General features: G+C 37.0%; 1 protein-coding gene and 1 long non-coding RNA gene across 5 annotated transcripts; both read right to left on the bottom strand.

Annotated features, from left to right (window-relative positions):
• Positions 1-7,068: 7,068 nt before the first annotated feature.
• On the bottom strand, positions 7,069-15,832 carry LOC112276257 (filament-like plant protein 5). 4 transcript variants are annotated; one of them, XM_090246597.1, is made up of 12 exons: positions 15,694-15,832; positions 13,484-13,985; positions 13,050-13,287; positions 12,444-12,760; positions 12,257-12,328; positions 11,798-12,011; positions 11,197-11,529; positions 10,240-10,835; positions 9,461-9,979; positions 8,974-9,194; positions 8,655-8,754; positions 7,069-8,426 (listed from the first exon to the last, which is right to left on the bottom strand). In XM_090246597.1, exons 2-12 carry the CDS (start codon positions 13,613-13,615, stop codon positions 7,704-7,706), a joined length of 3,465 nt encoding a protein of 1,154 aa, XP_090102723.1. In that variant the 5' UTR covers positions 13,616-13,985; positions 15,694-15,832; the 3' UTR covers positions 7,069-7,703. The 4 variants fall into 4 exon arrangements, with proteins under 4 accessions (XP_090102723.1, XP_024363173.1, XP_090102722.1 ...); XM_024507405.3 differs by lacking the exon at positions 15,694-15,832 and adding an exon at positions 15,401-15,662; XM_090246596.1 differs by lacking the exon at positions 15,694-15,832 and adding an exon at positions 15,394-15,627.
• A 1,556-nt stretch (positions 15,833-17,388) lies between these two features.
• On the bottom strand, positions 17,389-18,324 carry LOC112275672 (uncharacterized). The gene is made up of 2 exons (XR_002967789.3): positions 18,045-18,324; positions 17,389-17,933 (listed from the first exon to the last, which is right to left on the bottom strand). It is a non-coding gene; the product is annotated as an uncharacterized LOC112275672 (long non-coding RNA).
• Positions 18,325-20,498: the final 2,174 nt, after the last annotated feature.

Here is a 20,498-nt window from a genome sequence, read left to right as displayed (position 1 = left end):
TTCATATTCTTCTATGTTCTTAGAATAGATTAGAATGTCATCTGAATAACAAATAACAAAATCATCAAAAAACTTACAAAAGACATCATTCATGAGATATTAAAAAGCAGGTGGTGCATTTGTGAGTCTAAAAGGCATGATATTATATTCAAAATATCCATACTTAATTCAAAAAATAATCTTCTATTCATCTTTTTTTTTGATGTGGACCAAGTTATATGTTCTTTATAGATCTATTTTTTATATAGATCTTTGCTTAAGTGAGTTGATCAAGAAGTTTTGAAATCAAAAGTAAGAGGTACCTATTCTTAATGGTGATCTTATTAAGTCCTTGATAATATATGCACATCTGTATAGATCTATCTTTTTTCTTCACAAATAAGATATGAGCTTCTACTAAAAGTTTTGGATGGCATATATTCTTAGCCAAATTTTTATCAAAGTATTCTTTTAGTGCAGCCAATTTATTTTGTAATAAGCCGTAGATTAGTCTGAATGGTGGTTGAGCTCTTTCTTGTAGATCAATTGAACAATTATAAGATTAATGCTCTCAAAAAAAAATCTATATTTTTTTATTAAATAATATCCTAAAAATTTTAATACCAACTAAAAATATCAATTAATATCTTTCAATTATAAAAAATAGGTGTGGCATATATAAAAAAAGATGACACTTCTTTTACCACATACATAAAAGTTCTTGTACCTATTAATAAGGGTATGGATGTACTAGGCTTATCTATTTCTATTTCACTATTAAAATTTTGGATTAAATAAGAAGAAAAATTAAGATTATAAGAAATCTAATTTATCTAAAGATTATATATTTTTTAACCATGATAATCCTAAAATAATTAGATTAGATGGAGCTCTTATTACATTAAATATTAGTATACTACTATAATCTTTAATTGCTATATCTAAAAGAATAGTTTTATAAGTAACGTCTCCAGAAGACAAGAAACAACTATCTATGACTTCTATATGTATAGATTTAGTTTTCTTGATTAAAGTTATTTCTTATTTTTTAATAAAAAATTTATTTACAAAATAAATTGAAGATTTTGAATCTAATAATGTATTAGGGATCATATATAAGACAAAGATTCAAGACTAAGAAATAGAATTAGTTCAACATTAGAACAATAACTGAATACAAGACAAGAAGGTCCTGACTAGACCATAAGAAATGAGTTGTCAAGAGTGAGGATCCCCTCAGCCTCGACTCCTATATATACTAGGTCCTAGAAAGCTTCTTGAAAAGTTTTTATGAGGCTTGGAAACAAAGCAAGCTCAGGTTCCTTCTTTGACAACTTCTTAAATCATCTAAAGTCTCTTAGAACCTTCTAGGGTCTCATGTGACCTTTTAGAACTTTCTTGAAATCTATTGGAACCTTCTGGAACATTCTTAGAACCTATTAGAATCTTCTAGAATCTTTTGATATCTTCTAAGATCTTTAAGAACCTTCTTAGAATCTTCAAGAATCTCCTAGAACCTTCTCAAATCTTCTTCAATTATATGTCCGTGATATCACCTCTTCTTCTAGCTTTGAGGTCTCCAAAAAGCAATATTGGTCTATCTTTTGACTACCTATATCACATAAAATAGACAAGATCAAAAGAATATAAACATGCTATAGTCGTGAACTCAAACTATTGACTTAACTATTCTAAATATTTGAAAAAATTACCTCTTTTTTTTTTTTTATGAGGGTAAGAATTAAAAATCTTCATAATGAAGCCATCTTATTAAGCTACTGTTCTTTATTTTGCTGCTTTTGAGATGGATGGATGTCATTGATGGAACTTTTGAACCTTCATTTGTGCATTTATAAGGTTGCCAACTCGTTTCCACATGCAATCATTGATATCATATCCGCGCCAATAGACCAGATATTCAAGCCTTCTATATCTTATTCTTAAATCTAATACCTCTTCTATTTCAAATTCAATATGATCATTGATTTCAACTATAAGAAGTATTGGTTGTCTTTGACTTGGTATGTTTGATTCTTTATATCTTTTCAAAAGTAAAACATGAAAGATTAGATGAATCTTCAGAGATGAAGGTAATGTCATAAGTTACATTATTGATTTGTTTTTGAATCACAAATGGTCTCAGCCTTTGGTAGTCCAACTTATGACATGACATGTTGGTTTTTATATTTTATTGAAGAAGCCACATTTTGTCACTAACTTGGAATAGAAAATGTTCCTTCTTCAATTCAATTACTAGTAACTTATAACGTTGTTGAGCCCTTTTTAGGTGAGTCTTCATAGTTGCTTGAAGTTTGGCCATCTACATAGCAAACTCGTTTGCTATTGGATTTGTTGACTTTATAGGCTCTATCATATCCAACTTTGGATGATGAACGTAGTTTGAATAGAATGGCATTTGTTGCATAAATGCATGGATTTTATTGTTATATACAAACTCCGCCAATGACAAGTAGAAAGTCCAGTCATCTTTTTGATAGTTGATGGTGTACCTCAAATATTACTCAAGAATTTGATTGATCCGCCTTGTTTAGCTATCAATTTGAGGGTGGAAGGCAGAAAAAAGGTTGATATCAATCTTAAGAATCTTGAAGAGTGCCTTCTAAAATCTTGATATAAATTGTGGTCCATGATTAGACACAATATCATTTGGCAATCCGTAGTAACGATAGACATTATCAATAAAGAGTCTTGTCATTTCTTCACGAGTAATTGACTTCTTGCAAGGCATAAAATGTGCCATCTTGGTCAATCAATCAACAACTATAAAAATAGTGTCAAATGAGCTTGATGATGGAAGATCTATAATGAAATCCATAGAAATAGATGATCATGGTTGTCTTGGAATCAGAAGGGATTGAAGAAGTCCATATAGCTGATGTTGAGGGTTCTTTGACCTTGAATAAGTATCACATGATAGTATGAATTTCTTAATATCCTTCTATATTTTAGGCCATCAAAAGTCTCTATATTAAAGTTCCAAGGTCTCATTGAATCTAAAATATCCAACTGCAAGGAAGTCATGGCATGTTTGAAGAATGTGTAAGTGAGTTAGTTCTTTAGGAATGAACAAACATTCTTCACAGAATAAGAGATTGTCTTTATACTTGAATTTAGAAGACTCTTCACAAAGATTGTTGGCAAGACGCTTGATATTAAGAACAAGGGGGTCCATTGTTGATGTTTTACAAACCTGATCAAGAAATGATAAATCCTTAGGCATTGATACATTTGTTGCTTGAAGGTGAAATTGCTCAGGCTTTAATAAGATTGCCTATTATTGATCATATGTTGCCTCGCCTTCTTTTGGTTCAAAGTAGGAACGTTATGATAATGCATCAAATAATCATTGTTGGCTCTCAAATTGATACATGATGCAAAAATCAAATTGTACAAAAGATATACTTCAAAATACTTGGTGACGATTCAAGACTTGTACTAACATGAAGTATTCAAGATTCTTGTGATCTATATATATACTCATCTAATGAGAGGCACCTTCAAGAAAATGGCACCATTCTTGGAAAGAATCCATGATAGCAAGTAACTCTTTATTGTGGATTTTGTAGTTGATTTTTGCTGCTTAGAATTTTCTAAAATAGAATGTAATTAGATGAAGTTTGCCATCTTATCCATATTGCAACAAGATTGCTCATAATGCAAAGTTTGAGGCATTAGTCTCCATAAAATAGGGCTTGTTGAAATATTTGGTGGAAGTGAGAATAGATTTTCAACTATTACAGATCTTCATGAACTTATCAATACTCTTAGAGTGAAAATTTCATGCATCACTAGTGCCAACCATGGGAATACTAATTTTATGGAAGAAGTTCAGAATCTATAGTAAAAAGTTGTACAATTAAAGGAAACAAATAGATCAACCTTACAACCAAATCTAAGAAGTTTGCTTCTATAATTACGATAAGGACACAAATTACTAATATATTTTCTCTTACTATATTATCAAGAAACTTCTCTATAATTTTTGTATTCTTTATTATTGATAATAATTAATGCTAAAAATATCCTAATTAATTTAAGAAAGTTTTAGGTTTATTCTATTTAGACTTAATACTTTTTTGATGCCATTTCTTTTATTTCTTTAAGAAGTCCTTATAACTTGATTGATTTTATAATATTATTATTTATTTTCTAAAACTTTTTTTTAAATATTTTTTTAAAAGTTTTCTATTTTTTTAAATATAAAATTAAATTATTTTAGACTAAATATAAAAAAATAATATAAATAATATAATATTTAATAAATCAATGGATTATTAGTTGAATATTTTTTATTTTATTATAAAATTTATAAAATTTGAAATTAAAGTTTACATTATTTAGTAGATTTAAAGAAAGCTTTGATTTTTGTATCTTCTTTACTTTCTATTTATTTTGAATCTTAGATGTTGATCTTTGTCTCTTCATTCTTTAAACTCTTTTAAATGTTTTTGAGCTTATAGTAATCTTTGCTGAGCTAATCTATTATAGAAGTTATTTTTAAAAATTACATAAATATCTTTTATTTTAGCTTTATATTTTAAATTTTTTAATATATTAATTATGTTTGATCCTCTCAAAAGACTTTATAGAATCTATTAAAAAAATTAATCTAAATTTAAAATAATCCTCTTAATAATACAAATATCAAATTTTAAAAACTTAGACTTGTAATTTTTAATCGTGGAGCCTTTTCCAATTTGAATGTTGATCTTTTAAAACCAATTTCTCTTTGTTGAATTATTAAATTGCTCCAAAATATGGATTGTATATAGATATTTAAGTCTTAATTGCTCTCACCAAATTTTGCTTCAATCAAACTAGGAGATATTGTTAGATCTTATTATCACTCACTTTTCCTAAATTTCAAATTTTTGAGACCATAACCCACAAAAATCCTCATATGCTTCAATCTAATTGCTCAATTGACTTCAAATTTTTTAGATAAATTCACAATAAGCACATCAAGAAACTTTCCAATTTTTATTTATAAATATGCTATAAAACATACAAAATCTTGAAATTTATAAACTTATTTTTATTTCTTAAAATCCAAATCTATTGCATACATTACTAACTTTGAAAATCTCTTAAACTCTCTATATTTATCCAAATATCATAAATTTAATATTCAAAAATCTTTCTTTAACTTTACCCTCTAATTCTTTTTTCTAATTGACAAAAGAACCTTGGAGCTGCCATAAGTACATGGTTTTGTGCTTTGGATCTGATTTCAATCTAAGTTGATAACTGGTCTTTTCTAAGTATCAAGTTTTGGTAATTTGAGGTAATTTTTTCTTTAATCTATTATTAATTCTCTCTTAAATTAACTTATATCAATTTCTTATTTAATTTACTTTTAATTAGATTATTTATGCCTCTACAAAGTAAATAAAATTTTCTTCTACAAAAAGTAGTGTTATGACTAAACTTTTTACTACCATTTTATAATTTATTATTATTTTTTTATTACATCTTTTTATTAGACTCTTTTATAATAACATCCATATTTTTATTTTTTAACATATAATTATTTTATCACATCACACCAAAATCTATGAAGATTAATCCCATATCATTTGTTGAGTTACTAGATGAGACATTGTAATTGTCACAACCTTCAAGCCAATGCAATAGAAATGATGACCCTCAAAAATGACATGTTCTTCCTTGAATAAATAGTGAAATACAACTTGTTTAGTATTACAACCTTGAAAGAGACTCTCAATGCTTAGTAATATTATTAGAGATAGGAACCACTCCAAATAATATTGTAAAAGTTTTATTTGAAGTAAGTTACAAAGACCTCAATAATAATCAAATAACAAGGTCGTCTTCTTGCATTGGTATAAGACACTATTGATGGCTAAGAGAACCTATTAACCACCTTTTAATGAAAGAAAAAAAATCAAAGTATGTGACAAATATAATTTGCTGCAGCTTGGACTTCTTCAACATATAATTGCCGCTTCTTATTAAACTTGTTCCTAGAAGGAGGAATAATGTCACAAATATATATATATATATATATATATATATATCTAGATAAGAAGTATGAGGTAGAAGATAAATGTAAGTAGATTTGATATTATTTTATGGCAATGCTTCATAGATGCTTTAGAAATGCATATTTGACTTTAAACATATTTGTAGTTGGTTGGTAAGTTAGAAACTTAACCAATAAATTAGTCACATGTTGCATATACTAATGGCTTGTGGAACAAGCTAATTATATGGTACATATATAAAAAACTTATCTTATAAGTTAGATACCTATTTCATAAGTTGAATGCATGCTAGAGGTTCTTTAAAACGTCACTATGTAGCTTTTAGTTAGATAGTATATATAGAGGTAAGAATAAAACTTTTTTCACTCTTACCAATATCTTTCTAGTCCTTAGTCTTGTTTCAAGACTTTTTAGTCTTCTTGTCTTTAGTAATAGTCATTGTAATATAATATTATACCACCATTAAGTAATTTTCTAGTCTTTTTGAATGACACGAGAGTGTATTAATCTTTTAGTTTTTTGAGATTCATATCTTTAATACCAATAAGTCCAATAATCAATTATAAGTATTTGTTACAAACAATAGCAATACCTAGATAATAAGGTCAAATGATCAACATTGCACATTTGTTCAATTTGTCATTAATATGTACTTTCAAATTATAGCCAAATCAAAACATCAATCTAATAGCTTAAGCTTAATAACAAATCACAACGGCTCTTCTAGACATGAGCCATCTTTGTTGTAAACCCTCATATTGTGAACTACTAGCAAAAAAAGGTCTTATTATAGAGACAAGGAAATGCAATCAAATCCAATAAAATTTTGATAGTTTACCCTTAAAAGTGTATCTAGATTGATTGTGATTTTGAAGCCACTAAGACAGAGGAGGTTGGTAGGCAGTACGCCTGCCATATGTAAGATATCAATCCAGAACCTTGAGTATTCTCTTCAATGACTAGGTTTCAACATGTCATTAGAGCAAATTGTTTTGTATCGTTGAGAAGCAAGGCCTTCTTCCTTTTGAGATGTGAAGTGCAGCACTTGTCGTGGTGTTAAGAATTTATTTTGAGTATTATCCAATTTATCTATTCAAGTAAATGCCTCAATGCGGCGAAAGAATTTATTGGTACATTTAATTGTACATATCACTACCTAGTACCTGACTTGCCCGTTGGACTGCCTACAGCAGCGGCTTCCAGTGCACCTTGGAAGGGGTTTGAAAAGTCTTTCTCTTAATTACATGTGATGACTGCCTAAATTGAATGCCATGGTACTTCCTGCTAGTTTAGTTCTGCTTTCTAGATAGCATTGCACACCACCAAATTAGGAATACCTACCAACAAAAGTAGCTCCAACACAACCTGCCTCGACCACATCCTCATAAGCGCAAAATCCTTGTGGAACACCATAAAATGAGTTGTTTTTCTGAAGTAACCAGCTGCAACAACTTCAAATTAGAGCACTCAGCTGGAAGTCATTCAGGTCTTTACAATCACACTACTGTGGATTAAAAATTAATGCAACATCAAGTCGCCTCCCCTGTAATTGATCGAACTTTGAGATTGAGCTGCACCCGTTTTGCAATGATCAACGCGGGCATCTGCATGTAGCTTACCGTGTGGTTCATCACATTGGGCTATGTTTAGATGGTGAGAAGTGACCACACGAAGTATAGTGGGTTATGCCACTCAGCTTCATCCAAATGACCCACTTATACTGCCACTTCGTGACCTTGAGCAGAACCTGCTGAAGCTGGAAATTTCACGCACTTTCTCCACTGATGCATCAGAATCCCCTTGTGCCTCGCTACTTACTTCCCTTGGGCGATTTCTCAAGGCCCAGGATGGAGTTGCAGAGGACCGGGAAGGGGAGCCTGGCATAGACCCTGGTCCTTGTGTGTAAATCTCAGACTGAGCCGGCGAGGGAATTCTTAGTGCGGATTGCCGAGGTTCGACTTCAAGTCCATTTCCACTTTGTTCTCCACGATTACAGAAACTTGAATCGCTGGCTCGCATAGATTGAGGATAGATTAAACCAGAATTCGAAGTACGAATTGCACCAGAGCTAGGGCCACTTAGGGCTTGAAGAGGGCTAGGGCTAACCCACTGGTTGGCATGCTCTCGAAGCCCTGCTGTCGTGAGATCAGAAGCGTTGGTCAGGTCGGAAGATGGAGGCTGAACATCTCCGGTTGCTTCTGTTAACCAGGGACGGTGTTCCATGGTGTGTGTCATTTTTTCAGTAGATATGGAATGTTGCATAGATTTTGGGGACGTCTCTCTTTCTTCTTGGCCATGAGAAATTGTCCCCAAGCCTTTGATGTGCTTTCCTAGCGCTAGAATGGTTCTCTGGCACTCCGCCAAGGCTGCTGCTTGGGCGTCACGTTCGTGCTCGTGTTTTATGGAGTGGCTAATTAACAGCTGTTGAATGTAGATACACCCAAGAAAAGAAATCAATTTGTAAACCAAGCAACAACATTATCCAAACTTGGGTGTAATATTAAGTCTGCCTTCTCAAGTCCAATCTTTTGTCTTACGCAAGTAGACTAACTATTTCTTGGATGCACATTGCATTCAGCTTCATCTAGACCTTTCAAGTTCCTGTTGGAGCAAACTCCCAATGCTAAGGTAGGTGCCAAAGTAAGGTACCTTAACAGATTTTGTATCTTCGTCTTCTTCGGAAGTTGAGTGACTGGACGAATCCCCGTGTGATCCAACGGACATCTCTCTACTAACGGCATTGCCTTCCCTGTCGAAGTTTTATCACACAAATTTTCGGTCACCATTGTGAAGAGAGCATCTTCCATGGTAGAGTCTAGATTTATTAGTAACAAGTCTACTGGTCCGTTCATTCCCCAAGGGTTAATTATGTCCAGTTTCCAATGTTGAAACTAAGTGGCAGAAAACAGATAGACATTTAACTTCGCTCTCCCATAATCTTGCACTCAAAGAGAACTAACACTGTTACCTCTTAACCGGATGTTGCACGTTTCCTAGCTTGGCAACAACGCTCTGGTTTCGCTGTACTTCCCCACGCAGCTCCCTTTCCAAGTCAACCACTCTATCCCGCAATCTTGTGAGCTCTCCACTTAAATCTCGGAATGCAGGATTTGAATGTGATAGACTCATTAGCTCCTCTTCAATCATGTCGTCCTCCTTACTTTTGAGGATTGAAAAATCACCTCCATGCTGTTATAAAAAATATAAATATTTGCGATTTTAAAGCAGAAACGTCCATTGTGAAGGACATAGCCAATCAGTACCAGGTTACCTCCAAGATCAATTCATTCTTCAACTTACCCCCCAGAGCATAATTGCTGCATAGAATCGTGAAACAGAACTAAAAACCGATTCATTTTGAGTTCAAAATTTGCTAGCTAAATTTACGAAGGAATTGTGCGAAGAAATATGAACAAAGACATCTATCATGACGAACTTAAAGACTTTGTATGTACCTGACGTTGTAAACATTCGCGTGTTAGCAGCTGCTTGTCAGCTTGAAGTTGCATTTTGAGTGATTCAACCTGTTCAACAGCCTTGTCTAATTGGGAGGAGATGTCGGCCTTCTCCAATCTGAGACGATCAAGCTCCGCATTCAAGTTTGCGCCCTGATCCCTCATTAACTTCGGATCCTTATTAGTTGATTCCCTAGAGATTTCAGTTCTTTCTCCAGAAATGCTCCTCAATGGCTTGAGAGCCAAAATGTATTCTAAAACTATTCCCACCTCCACTAAAAAGTCAATAACATCAGATTTTCCTCGTAAAAGCTTGTTGCTAACGTTCGCCAGATTGCGCATGATTACATTTAAATCGTGGTTTTTCCAATCCAGTTGTAGCGAGATTTCATTGGTTGTGGATTTCGACACGCCTCTGAGAGATGGAGTGTATTCGTACCCAGTTGTCTGAGCAAGCATTTCCACTACATGAACAATCTTGCGTAAGGCAATGGAGAGCTCCAAATACGCCGTGCTGGCCTGCAAAACAGGTCACATCATAAGAACCCTGGATATTTAAGTAAAGAGTAAGTATTAGACATCCGTTAATTGTTACATCTCAAGCAGTTATCATCATGCGATTGTTTCCATACAAAAACAGTTGAATAGCACCCTGATCAACCGATAAATTTCTAATAACATCGAGTGTCGAGCATCGCGACAGAGAACTAAGTTATGAAGAAGACATGTTTTATTCCAGACGATCATGCACAGTATGCGTCGGAACAAAAGTTTCTCACCTTTGATTCAGCATCTGAAATCGAGGACTGTTCATCAAACATCACTCCTTCAAACGAGCTAGCTTCAGAAGTTGTTCTTGCATCGTCGTTAAACTTAGCTTTACCCACGATGTCTTTCAATGTGTAAGCACACAGCCGCTTGGACTGGCTACCACTTCTGCGTCGTTCCCGCTGAGATAACAGATCCAGCTGTTCTTGCAAACTTACCATAGAGGCTTCATTGGTTGCCTTTTGAGAACGAAGTGCAGCGAGTTCCTTGTCAGCTTCCTTCAACTTCGCCCTCAGTTCTTGGCACATCTGATCGGCCACTCGCAAGTCTTGTGACTTGGCATCCAGCTCCCGAGCCCTCGACGCCAAGGCCTCTTCCAAGTCCTTGACTAATTTGTTGGGCGTTATGGACATGGCACTCTGAGGCTCAGTTAGGGTCACGCTCATGGCAAGGCGTTCCATCTCCGCAAAGTCATCCATAAGTTCAAAGTTTTGAGAGTCCCTAGCTTTGACAGATTCTTTGGGTTTTTCAAACAATGAGCCGCTCTTCCTGCTTGTGAGCTCCTGGGAGAAGTTGCTTGCTTGACTATTAGAGTTTTTCGACGCTTCTGCAAAGAAAAATATAAAAAAACAAAAACAAATCAACTCTCACTTTCGTTCAATGGAGGCATGCTAATATTTATTCATTAATCTGATGACCAGAGTGGTATCGAAACTGTTCCAATCGAAAAGCTTCAGTTAGTCCTCCCTTCTCATTTTGAACGGCTGCCTGAGAATCTTGAAGACTCATGCAACAAAATGGAGGTTTGAGTCACTACACGAAAATATTTAGCTCTAGCAACCAATTCAATAACACACTGCCAACTCGCAGAACTTGTTTCCAAAGTACACAGGGTACCAGTTCTAATAACTGCCTCATTGAGCAGTCAAAAACTAACGACGTTTCAGAGGAAATAAGAAGATTGATACCACTTTGTTCTTTAGCAATTTTGAGCTCTTCTTCCACAGCGGAAAGCTGGGTCGAGGTTTTGGAGCACAGAAGACGAGCAGAGTGGAGCTCCCCATTTCGTTGTGCAAGTGCTTCTTTTAGCATCTTCATCTCCTCATCCATAGCTACCACTCGCTCGGCCAACATTTGCGCTTCTTGTGTGCGCCCATCTTGTCCATCGTCTTGCATAGCACCGTTAACAGCTAGCAGATCCAATTGGCTACCACTACGGCTCATCGACCTGCGCCTCCTATCAGCTGGGTCTCTAGCTACACCCTCCACTTCCATTCTCATTCTTTGAATTGCTCCTGGACCTGCAGGATATACTCAAATTAGCTAAATGTCTATGTCAAACAAAATCAGTTGTTCGAGTCATCTGTTCCTGACAAACTTTGAAATTTATCAGGTTCCCACAATGTCACTTCTGTGACAAGTTCATACTCGACACACCACAGAAATAGGTTGCTAAGTTCTCTTTTAAGATGCAATAATCTTGTACAGACGTGTTAAATTCATAGTCTTTGCGATAGATTTAGTTACGCAACCAAAAGCCTTCAAGATGAAAAGAGGACGAAGGTTTGCCTGGAAGCTTCTTGCGGACTAAGAGACGAAGGCGATTGCATTCTTCCTCGAGCTTAGCAATTTTCTTCACACTCTCGAGATGTTGTTTAGAGGCCATGTCCACTGCTTTACGTTCGTATTCCCTTTCTTGACTTCGGATATCGAGCTCTTTATTAAGGACATGTACCTCATACTTCAGTTGAGAGTTTTCTTTCTCTAACGTCTCCAGTCTCACCTAGATTGAACACAAGTCAGGCCGATTCCCATTCAAAAATCGTAGTAAGATAAGAAAATCTGATCCGAGTTGTAAGCTATTTTAACTTTATCGAATCTTCCAAGGATTATCATCACTTCAGTTAGAGAATGACCAATTAGTTGTGAGAAAATCTGCCATGTAACATCAAAACACCAGCATAGAGTGAGTAAAAAATCGAAGTCTTATGCAATATAATAATTTGCTCTAGTACTTCCAATGCACACCTGCAGCACTTTTATCTCGGTCTCAGCTCGCCCTTTCGCCTCGCTGATCTCCGCAACACTACGCGAACGCTCCTGAAGATTTCGGCAAAATCCAGACACATATAGTTAGCTTTGAACTTGAATGATCGCAACCATCATGTCATGATTTGTGCTTGAGATTTGACCACACAAGCGTTAAACCTCTCACCTGTAAGGCATGGCCAAGAGCTGTAACTTCAGCTCTTGCTTCCAGGAGCTCAGATCGGGATTGAGCTAAAAAGTGGGAAGAATCCGCCAGCCTTGCTTCCATCTCCAATCGGAGCTTTTCATATTCTCGTGTTTTCTTCAGCAAGGTGTCATGTACACGCTGTTCATTTTCCTCTCTAAGATGCCTGAGCTGCTTCATACACTCTTTCAAAGCCCCATCTAAGTGTGCCACTCGATCCTCAGTGGCCAGTTTCTGCTGTAGTGCTGCATCAAGTTGTGCTTTTAATGACACTGCTTCTGATTCGGCCTTCTCCCAACCTGAAAATAAAATGACAAACGTTTCTAATTTTTCCATGATTCAATTCAGTAAAGTTCAATTTTAAACCGGTAATACAAGGAAAAATTGAAACTTATAGACGATCACTCGACTTGTGAGATATAATCTACCATAGGGCCTGTGTTATCCTGCCCAGTATCCATCTAATTGTGTTACAGGTCTCCGACAATAGAAAAGCGTTGAGAATAACCTGGCAACTTAAACAACAAATAATAGAGAGAACTAAAGAATACTATGCTACTTTTCCCACGAAAATTGAGAAGAATATACCAGACACGGCCTCTTCAGCAACTTTGACGTGTTGCTTAACAACATTATCTTTCGAATTAATATCAGCAAGCGCATTAGAGAGCTTCTCCGAGAGAATTTTGGCTCTCTCCTCTGATTGCAACCAATGTGCCTTCACCTCATCAACAGCCATTCGATTGCGGTCCTGCAACCCTGAGACCTTTATTGGTGAAGGTTGTCGCTGATGGCTTGGCACGTCTGTTTGCAGACACTCCCATATCTGAATCATCACCATGTCCATTACATTCAGGTGGTGAATGAACATCTCCAAAAAGTTACCAATACGCCACAATCGAGAAAGTAGTCGAGAAAGTAGTCGAGAAACTATTTAGCTGCTTTGAAGTTTACGGAAGAAAGATCAAACCAGCAACCTGGCACTTTACTTTACAATAATACTTCCGGGCAAAATTTCAAACCTGATGGTTGTCATATGATTTAGAGGGGACTGGAGAGGGTCCAAGATCCGGTGCAGCAGATATTTTGTCATGTGACTTTTTTTTCCAGGGCCAGCTCCGCCGTGAGCTTTCCTTCTCGGCAGACTTCTCCATTGCCGAAAATAGTTGTTTAAGCTATCTAAATGTAGCACTTCTACTCCTAGATCTCAAAAACTCTCTCTCACGATTGCGGCATCCGAAATGTCGTCGGTTTTTTCACAAGCTTGGCCGATTCTCTTCATCCTAGATATTCTTGATTCTAAAATGTTTCTCACTCAAATGGTAGAGATTTGGAGGAGGCCACTTAGAAAAGGATTCGTGCGGACGCGATTGTCACAATAGGTTCTAATGTATTTCTAAAAGGCATGTTTTAATTTTCTTGAAACAGATGCTCAAAGACAAGTGTCTGGTGGCTGGATATTTCGTCCGCCCAATCATACACTCGTACAGATCCAATGTTCTCGTCTTCGACTAGCCTTCGATCCTGTGACAAAAGGTCATTCATGTGAGAAGGGATTAGAGTTGAACAACAGAATGCCTCTCGAAAGAATATACGCAAAATTTGGATGGAATGACTAAAAAAGTAAACCAGAGCCTCACAGTGAACAACACGTACACCACAGAGGTTCCTTCAAGAAATTCGAAAGTAAGCCAACAAACTGAACACTCTCCGAATGTACAGCAATATCTAAATAAAGAAAACTTTGGGGTGAACAGTTCCCGGAGAAACCCAACTCGCGCGCATGATGGACAGGGCCGAATTTAGCACTCGTAAGACTCATAGAAACAACTAATGAGATATAAAAGCTTGAGGTTTTCCCAAAGTACATGGCTATTAAGTGATCTATATTTGGCTCGCCAGATCAGAGTCAAAGTCGGTCTGCCAGCAAGTGGCTTACACTCAGCATGCTTATGAACAACAAACAGAAAATATAGTGATATTCTAGCGTTTGCGATCCATGAAAACCTCTTCGTAGCCGTGACATTCAAGTTGTGATACACTGAGCTTAAGACTGTCGTGTGCATGATTTCTCGCTTCCTCGAAGGACTGAACGACAGACGACAAGAGCGGCATCAGAGCCACAGCCACCTCAAGCCTGGAAGCGCGAACTTGCAATCAGAATGACAACTAATTCGAGGCCTAGAATACAGAGCACTACAGATCATGCACCAGGTCTCTTAAGTGCGCCATTCTTCGAACCGTCCCTTAAAGTATGCGCGTCATCCGAAATTTCAGTGAAGCGTGGACGTTGGTCCATTGCCATTAGCAGCAGAGGAATTAACAACTGGCTGAAGATAGGATACTGCAACAGTTAGAACTAACTTTTCCCACAAGCAAAGCTCTTATCATAGCCTCGCACGATTAGCACAATCTGACGAGGTCTACAGACACCATTTCTCAACCACTGCCTCTGTCTCATTTTGACCCAACATCACGGGCACAAATCGAGAATAATCGTCATCACGCAGTGGCGGTCACGTCCTTAAAAGAATTGTCCCCATTTCTCAGTCGCTCTACCACGCGTATCTAAATTTCAAGCGCAACGTCGATGCAAGTAATCTCTCTAAAGAAATGTAGGACAAACGAACCCTCCACCCGATTTCAACTCCAGCAGGGAAAGAAAAATCCAAACTCTACTGCTCCTCAAGCGCCTCCCACTAGGATCAAATCGCATTGAAGTCATCTATACCAAATCTCCCACCCCAGAGCCAATCCACGTCGCACATTCCCAGCATTTTAACAAACCTCCTCGATGGACTTGCTTGATCCAGCACGCACACACTCACACTCACACACAACACAACACCAAATTGATCCTCCCGCGCCCAGGGAACAACCAATCTCCTCCAAACAAACCCAAATAAAAACAAAATCAGCCCAATGTCTGTACCACGCACTCTCTCACGAAATCCTCAAAGCTCAGAGGCCGATGCTCTGCACGCCCCCTCCTCACATGATGCGCCTTGGGAGCTTTGCACATGAATTTTTCTCTTCAGATGCTGGGGACCAACTGTGTCGAAGACCACATCAACAACTACAGCGAAGCTGGCAGGCAGGGAGGTGAAGGTGGGGGGTTAATAAAGAATCCCCTCGTACAAACACAGGGGAGTGAATATAACACAACACATTGTCGAATGATCTTGTTGCAGTGGAAAGAGAGAGAGAGAGAGAGAGAGAGAGCCTTGATCACCATAGCAGCAGCCTAAGTTAGGTGCAGCAGCAGCAGCTGTGGCGAGGATTACGACACCGTTTGTCCGGAAGCTGCAAAAGTCTTGAGAGTCGCTGTCTGCAGACAAAGCAAAGGGCCTGGCACGTCACCGAGCGCTCTGGGAGCTACGAACGATGCCATCAACTTTTGAATTAATCATAGTGACCGAGAGCGAGAGAGTGAGAGACTCTTGTTGTAATTAGCCAAAACCGTAGTAGTAGTAGTAGAAGTAGTAGTGGTGTGGGCTTCTGTTTTGCATTTATTTCTTCGTTTCTTTTTATTTTTCTAACAAACGTGGAAGCATGTTGTAATAATAAATAGAGAATAAGTTGATATTTTTTCTGTTCAAGATGGATGCACTCAAACAGCTGGTTTGAGGTTGGCCCATGAGAATCGAGGACATGGGGTCTTTTGCTGTGGTTTAGTTTCTCACTTGGATGAATGAGGATGTGTGAAGAGAGGGGGGGGATAAATAAGTTTATGATTAAAATCGTCTGTTGATCATGGTTATAACTAGGAGGGGCCTTTGGCGTGACTATTGTATCCTTTCAGTCACAAAAGGTTGATAGAAGCACGAAGTGATTGTGATAGTAAAATTACCAAATTTGGGCAGCAGAATTTTCTCTTTAGTTCTTTTTTTTTTTAATTTTTCTTTTCTATTCAGCTGGGCTGAGGGGGGCCTCCAAATTGGATAATAAGGTTGTCTGTCAATCATGTAGCAGGGCTGTTGAAGCCCTCCTATTTCTTCTTTTTTTCTTTTTTTTTTCTTTTCTTAATTTGGTCATGGGCAGCTGGGTTGTGTATGGTTGGATCATGCTGCTGAAAGCCGGAATGATTGTTGTTTAACTCTCATCTAATGAAGTACCCACCACATATTTAAAAACAATGGGGCAGATTGGGCAGCTTGGGCATTTCCTTTGGTTTTATTATATATACACACACACACACACATATATATATATATATATATATATATATATAATTTCCCCCATAAAGAACATGGAGGTCAACTCAACCTTCTTCTAGATTTTTTTGTCTCTGTGTAAACCTGTGCCAGACCCTAATTGGCATTTTTTTATAATGCGGCCCAGAGTACAAGCCTTCCAAAATCTGTCCGTGAGGCTGAATGCTGTAAACTCCGCTTCTATTCCGTACTTTCAAGTCATCCGCCTCTGTCCAGTCAGTTAAAAAAGGAGGTTGGTGCACTCGTCTGACACGGAAATCTCAAAAACCCTGCGGCAACGAAACTCTTTTGTATTGAAATTTGACAACTGGGGGGGGGGGGCTGACAGACAACGAACGAACTCTTAATTACAAAGTTAGTCAAGATTCCGGAACATGCTCCACAGATGATTATACAAAACCCTAAAACATTCCTCAGTGAACACCTGTCCTTGAGCTTCGTGCTACTGCTTGAACCCTTAGCATTCATAGAAGTCAGAACACCTGAGAGGTCACAGCCCAGCAGAGCACCCAACTTCAAACGCAACCCCTAATGCCTAGATTTTCGAATATCTGGAAATATGATTGTCCAGAGGGGACAAGCCGTTTTTGGATTCCCCCACAAAATATTCGATGTTGAACGCTGGAAATGTTTTTGTAGAATGCGAAAGCCATACTGTCGTAAAATACATGTACGTTGAGCGTAGACCAAGCTGTGTGATCAATACGAAATGATACGTTCGTAATGCTGCTGATCACAGACAAAATTGCTTTATTCAAGATATCACTCAAGAGGCGAAAGCGGTGATGGAAGCATGGACCCCTCCCCACCATTTCTCACTGCTCTTTACAGGGAGCTGTCTAACGGAACTCGAATGATGGCCTCTAGTGCGTAGAACTGAAACAAAGGGCCACGGCCACAACTCAAGAACCCCTGTCAGATTTCTCAAAGCTTGTGAGAAACGCTGCTTGTAGGCCAAGACCAAGTTACCGTCTCTGCGACACCGTCTGCACTGAGGCAAACCACACATGGGGGCATGAAAGAGGAAGGGCAACTGTAGTAGTGTCAGAGGAAAGTGGCAGATGCCAGAGTACCAAAACCCTAACTGATCATCTTCTTCTTCCTCGTCTCCCTGACATTGCTCCAACACGAAGGCTCATGACCCACATGCGTGAGTCGTGACCACAACCTCCTCGCCAACCAGCTCCACACTTCCAGTTCCTTCCTGGAACTTCTACATTCTCTATTATGATCTGACACCTGCGTCGTGACTCCGCAGCTGCTGGCCCCAGACTCAGACCCCCCCCCCTCCTGTAATTGACAAGAAAAAGAGAAACAAAAAACAAACAAAGACAAACAAAAACAAATGCTGCTGTTGTAGACAACTTACGGTGAACTGGCCCTTTGATATAACGCTTTTTAAATCCTCGATTCTCTAGCTCTCGGGTGGTTTCAGTAGTAGCTCCAGATGAGATAAGATGAGATGAGGTCACACACTGCCTGTGAGTGTGCATGTCTATGTGTTTATGTGTTTATGTTTGTTAGCCAGCTGAAAAAGGCAACCTCAGCCAGTCCATATTGGATGGATAGCTCTCACTTTAGCTTCAGCTGCACCAAGAAGGTTACTGGGTTGTAGATGGGTCCCTCATGCTCCTGCTGCTGCTGGTTCCCTTTCCATATTCTGCTCGACTCTGTGTTTGTTTGTTGAAGTGGCATCTACCTATGAGGTAATGGGGTTAGGGGAGCAATATCCAGCTCAGTGCTCCTCTCAAGGAAGGTGCTACTTTTGGGTTCTCCCTGTTCCCTCCAGATAGAGTTTATTTGCTTTATTTATTTTCTTGTTTCCATAGTTCAACATATATATATATATATATATATATACATATGTGTGTGTGTGTGTTTTATAGTACAAATATCAAATTGAGACATAAACTATCTTTAATGTGTGTGAGTAAATAAACCCCACACAAATGAAAAGAAAATGCAATTTAATACATATATATACACACACAGTAAGTGTGGAACATACTCAAAAATAGCTCCTATACTTCATTATAAATACTGTGTTATACATTGTTAGAGGCAAGGGTACAAAAAAGCTCAAAGTGTTTGAGTGACAGATTAGTGTGTATTTGATTACCTCTTTGTGTGAATGTGCTTGTGCTCATTCAAAACTTGAAGCTTTGAGCTGTGTTTTGGGTTGCTTGAGTACACATGTCTTTTAAAATGAAGTTGACATTTTAAAAAACTGCAGTTCTCTGGTTTCTAGTCAAGCCCATGTGAGAAATCCAATGTAAGAATAAAAGCATACACCATACTCAAAATTTTAGTGCTAAACACCAAACTCCTTCCCATCCAGCAAAGGTTTCACATTGACTCACATTGTTTCAACAACATTCGCAGCAACTGCATGAAATCTTTCTCTTTGTGGGAAGGATTGACTGTGAGATTTGAAAGGTGCAAAGAAGATGTGATTCTGGAAGGTCTCAAGTGAGCAGTGGAGACATATTTCTTTATACTGGCTGAGAATGAATTGATGGCACAACCAAACCTTGAAAAGATGAGGTGAATCATGATGCAAGTTGGGGGCTCCATGGGTTTGAATGATTCACCCGAGTTGATCAAAAAAAGAAAAGACTACTCACCATTATTATTGTTCCAAAACCCCAACATAACTATCACCTTGTCATGGTAAAGAAAAAACTGTCCTGATTTGCATCATTGCCTGACAATCAGGCCTTGTGGGGCAAATTGAAAATCTGGGATGGGAGCAATAAAATGGCACCTCATGCCAAAATAAAGCAAATGTCTAAATCAGCTCTCATGCAACATTCCTCATATCAGAATAATAGAGAAGCCTAAGAACTCACTCAGAAGGTTTTCAAGGATAGATAAAATTAAAAAGTGGCAACAAAAAGCTTCTGCTGCTACCAGTAGCATCCACTGTGATTGTGCATGTTTTGTTGTTATTATTTTTTATTATTTAATGTGTGTGTGTGTGTGTTCCTGACTTGTAGCCAGCAGCACAAGCAGGTATCATGAGCTCTTATTCACAAGCAGTGGAGCCCAACTTTCCCTCTCTCCACCACCACATCCCTCTCTTTTGAAGGCATGAAGGCTTTGCAGGCATTGCATCATGAAACACTTAATTCATTCATTCATTCATTCATTCATTCATGCATCCATCCATCCACAACCATCCACAAGGTGATAGAATGCATTGGGGATTTGACATGCTCTCAAGGGTAAGGGAGTGACATCAAAGAAAGAATTTCATTATCAAATAGTTGATGATTCTAATCAAAAAATATCTCAATTAGTAGATTAATGACTATAATTGAACCATACATATAAGGACTATGAACAATGTTTTTTTGAATTAACTATAAGAAGATTGGTATAGATTTTCAATCAAAATTTAGGCTAATACTAAACAAGCTACATCAAATATTGTGTATCAATATATATATATATATATATATATATATAATACATATTTACATACATATTTTAACATATATGTATATTTCAATTAAATTATTAGATCCAATCTTTGTAATTTTTTGACTTTTACAAGTGTATTTTTCTAAAAATAGACCTATTTGTAGTCCATACATGTATTACATTCAACTTCTATGTAATAGATATTTTTTAGAATTCAAGAATATTTATATTTTAAAAATTAATATTCTAATAATTAAAGAATCTATAGATTTTTATTATAGTTGGATATTCTTATAATTTAACATTTAAACATATATATATATATATATATATATATATATAATCTTAAGAAAACTAGAAAGACTAAACACAATATGATTAATAAGAATGAGGAAAATAA

This window comes from Physcomitrium patens, chromosome 23, assembly GCF_059467195.1.
Source record: "Physcomitrium patens ecotype Gransden chromosome 23, ASM5946719v1, whole genome shotgun sequence".
In the NCBI taxonomy this organism is placed as follows: Eukaryota; Viridiplantae; Streptophyta; class Bryopsida; order Funariales; family Funariaceae; genus Physcomitrium; species Physcomitrium patens.
Note: the sequence above shows the minus strand (reverse complement) of the source record. Positions and strands in the feature narration are given on the sequence as shown.

Bases quoted from the DNA above. Each gene is read 5' to 3' on its own strand.
- LOC112276257 (XM_090246597.1), bottom strand. From the start codon at position 13,615: ATGGAGAAGTCTGCCGAGAAGGAAAGCTCACGGCGGAGCTGGCCCTGG. The intron at 12,329-12,443 runs GTGAGAGGTTTA...CGAAATCTTCAG, and splicing joins CTCTTGGCCATGCCTTACAG to GAGCGTTCGCGTAGTGTTGC. The intron at 12,012-12,256 runs GTGTGCATTGGA...TGTTCAATCTAG, and splicing joins CCGAGATAAAAGTGCTGCAG to GTGAGACTGGAGACGTTAGA.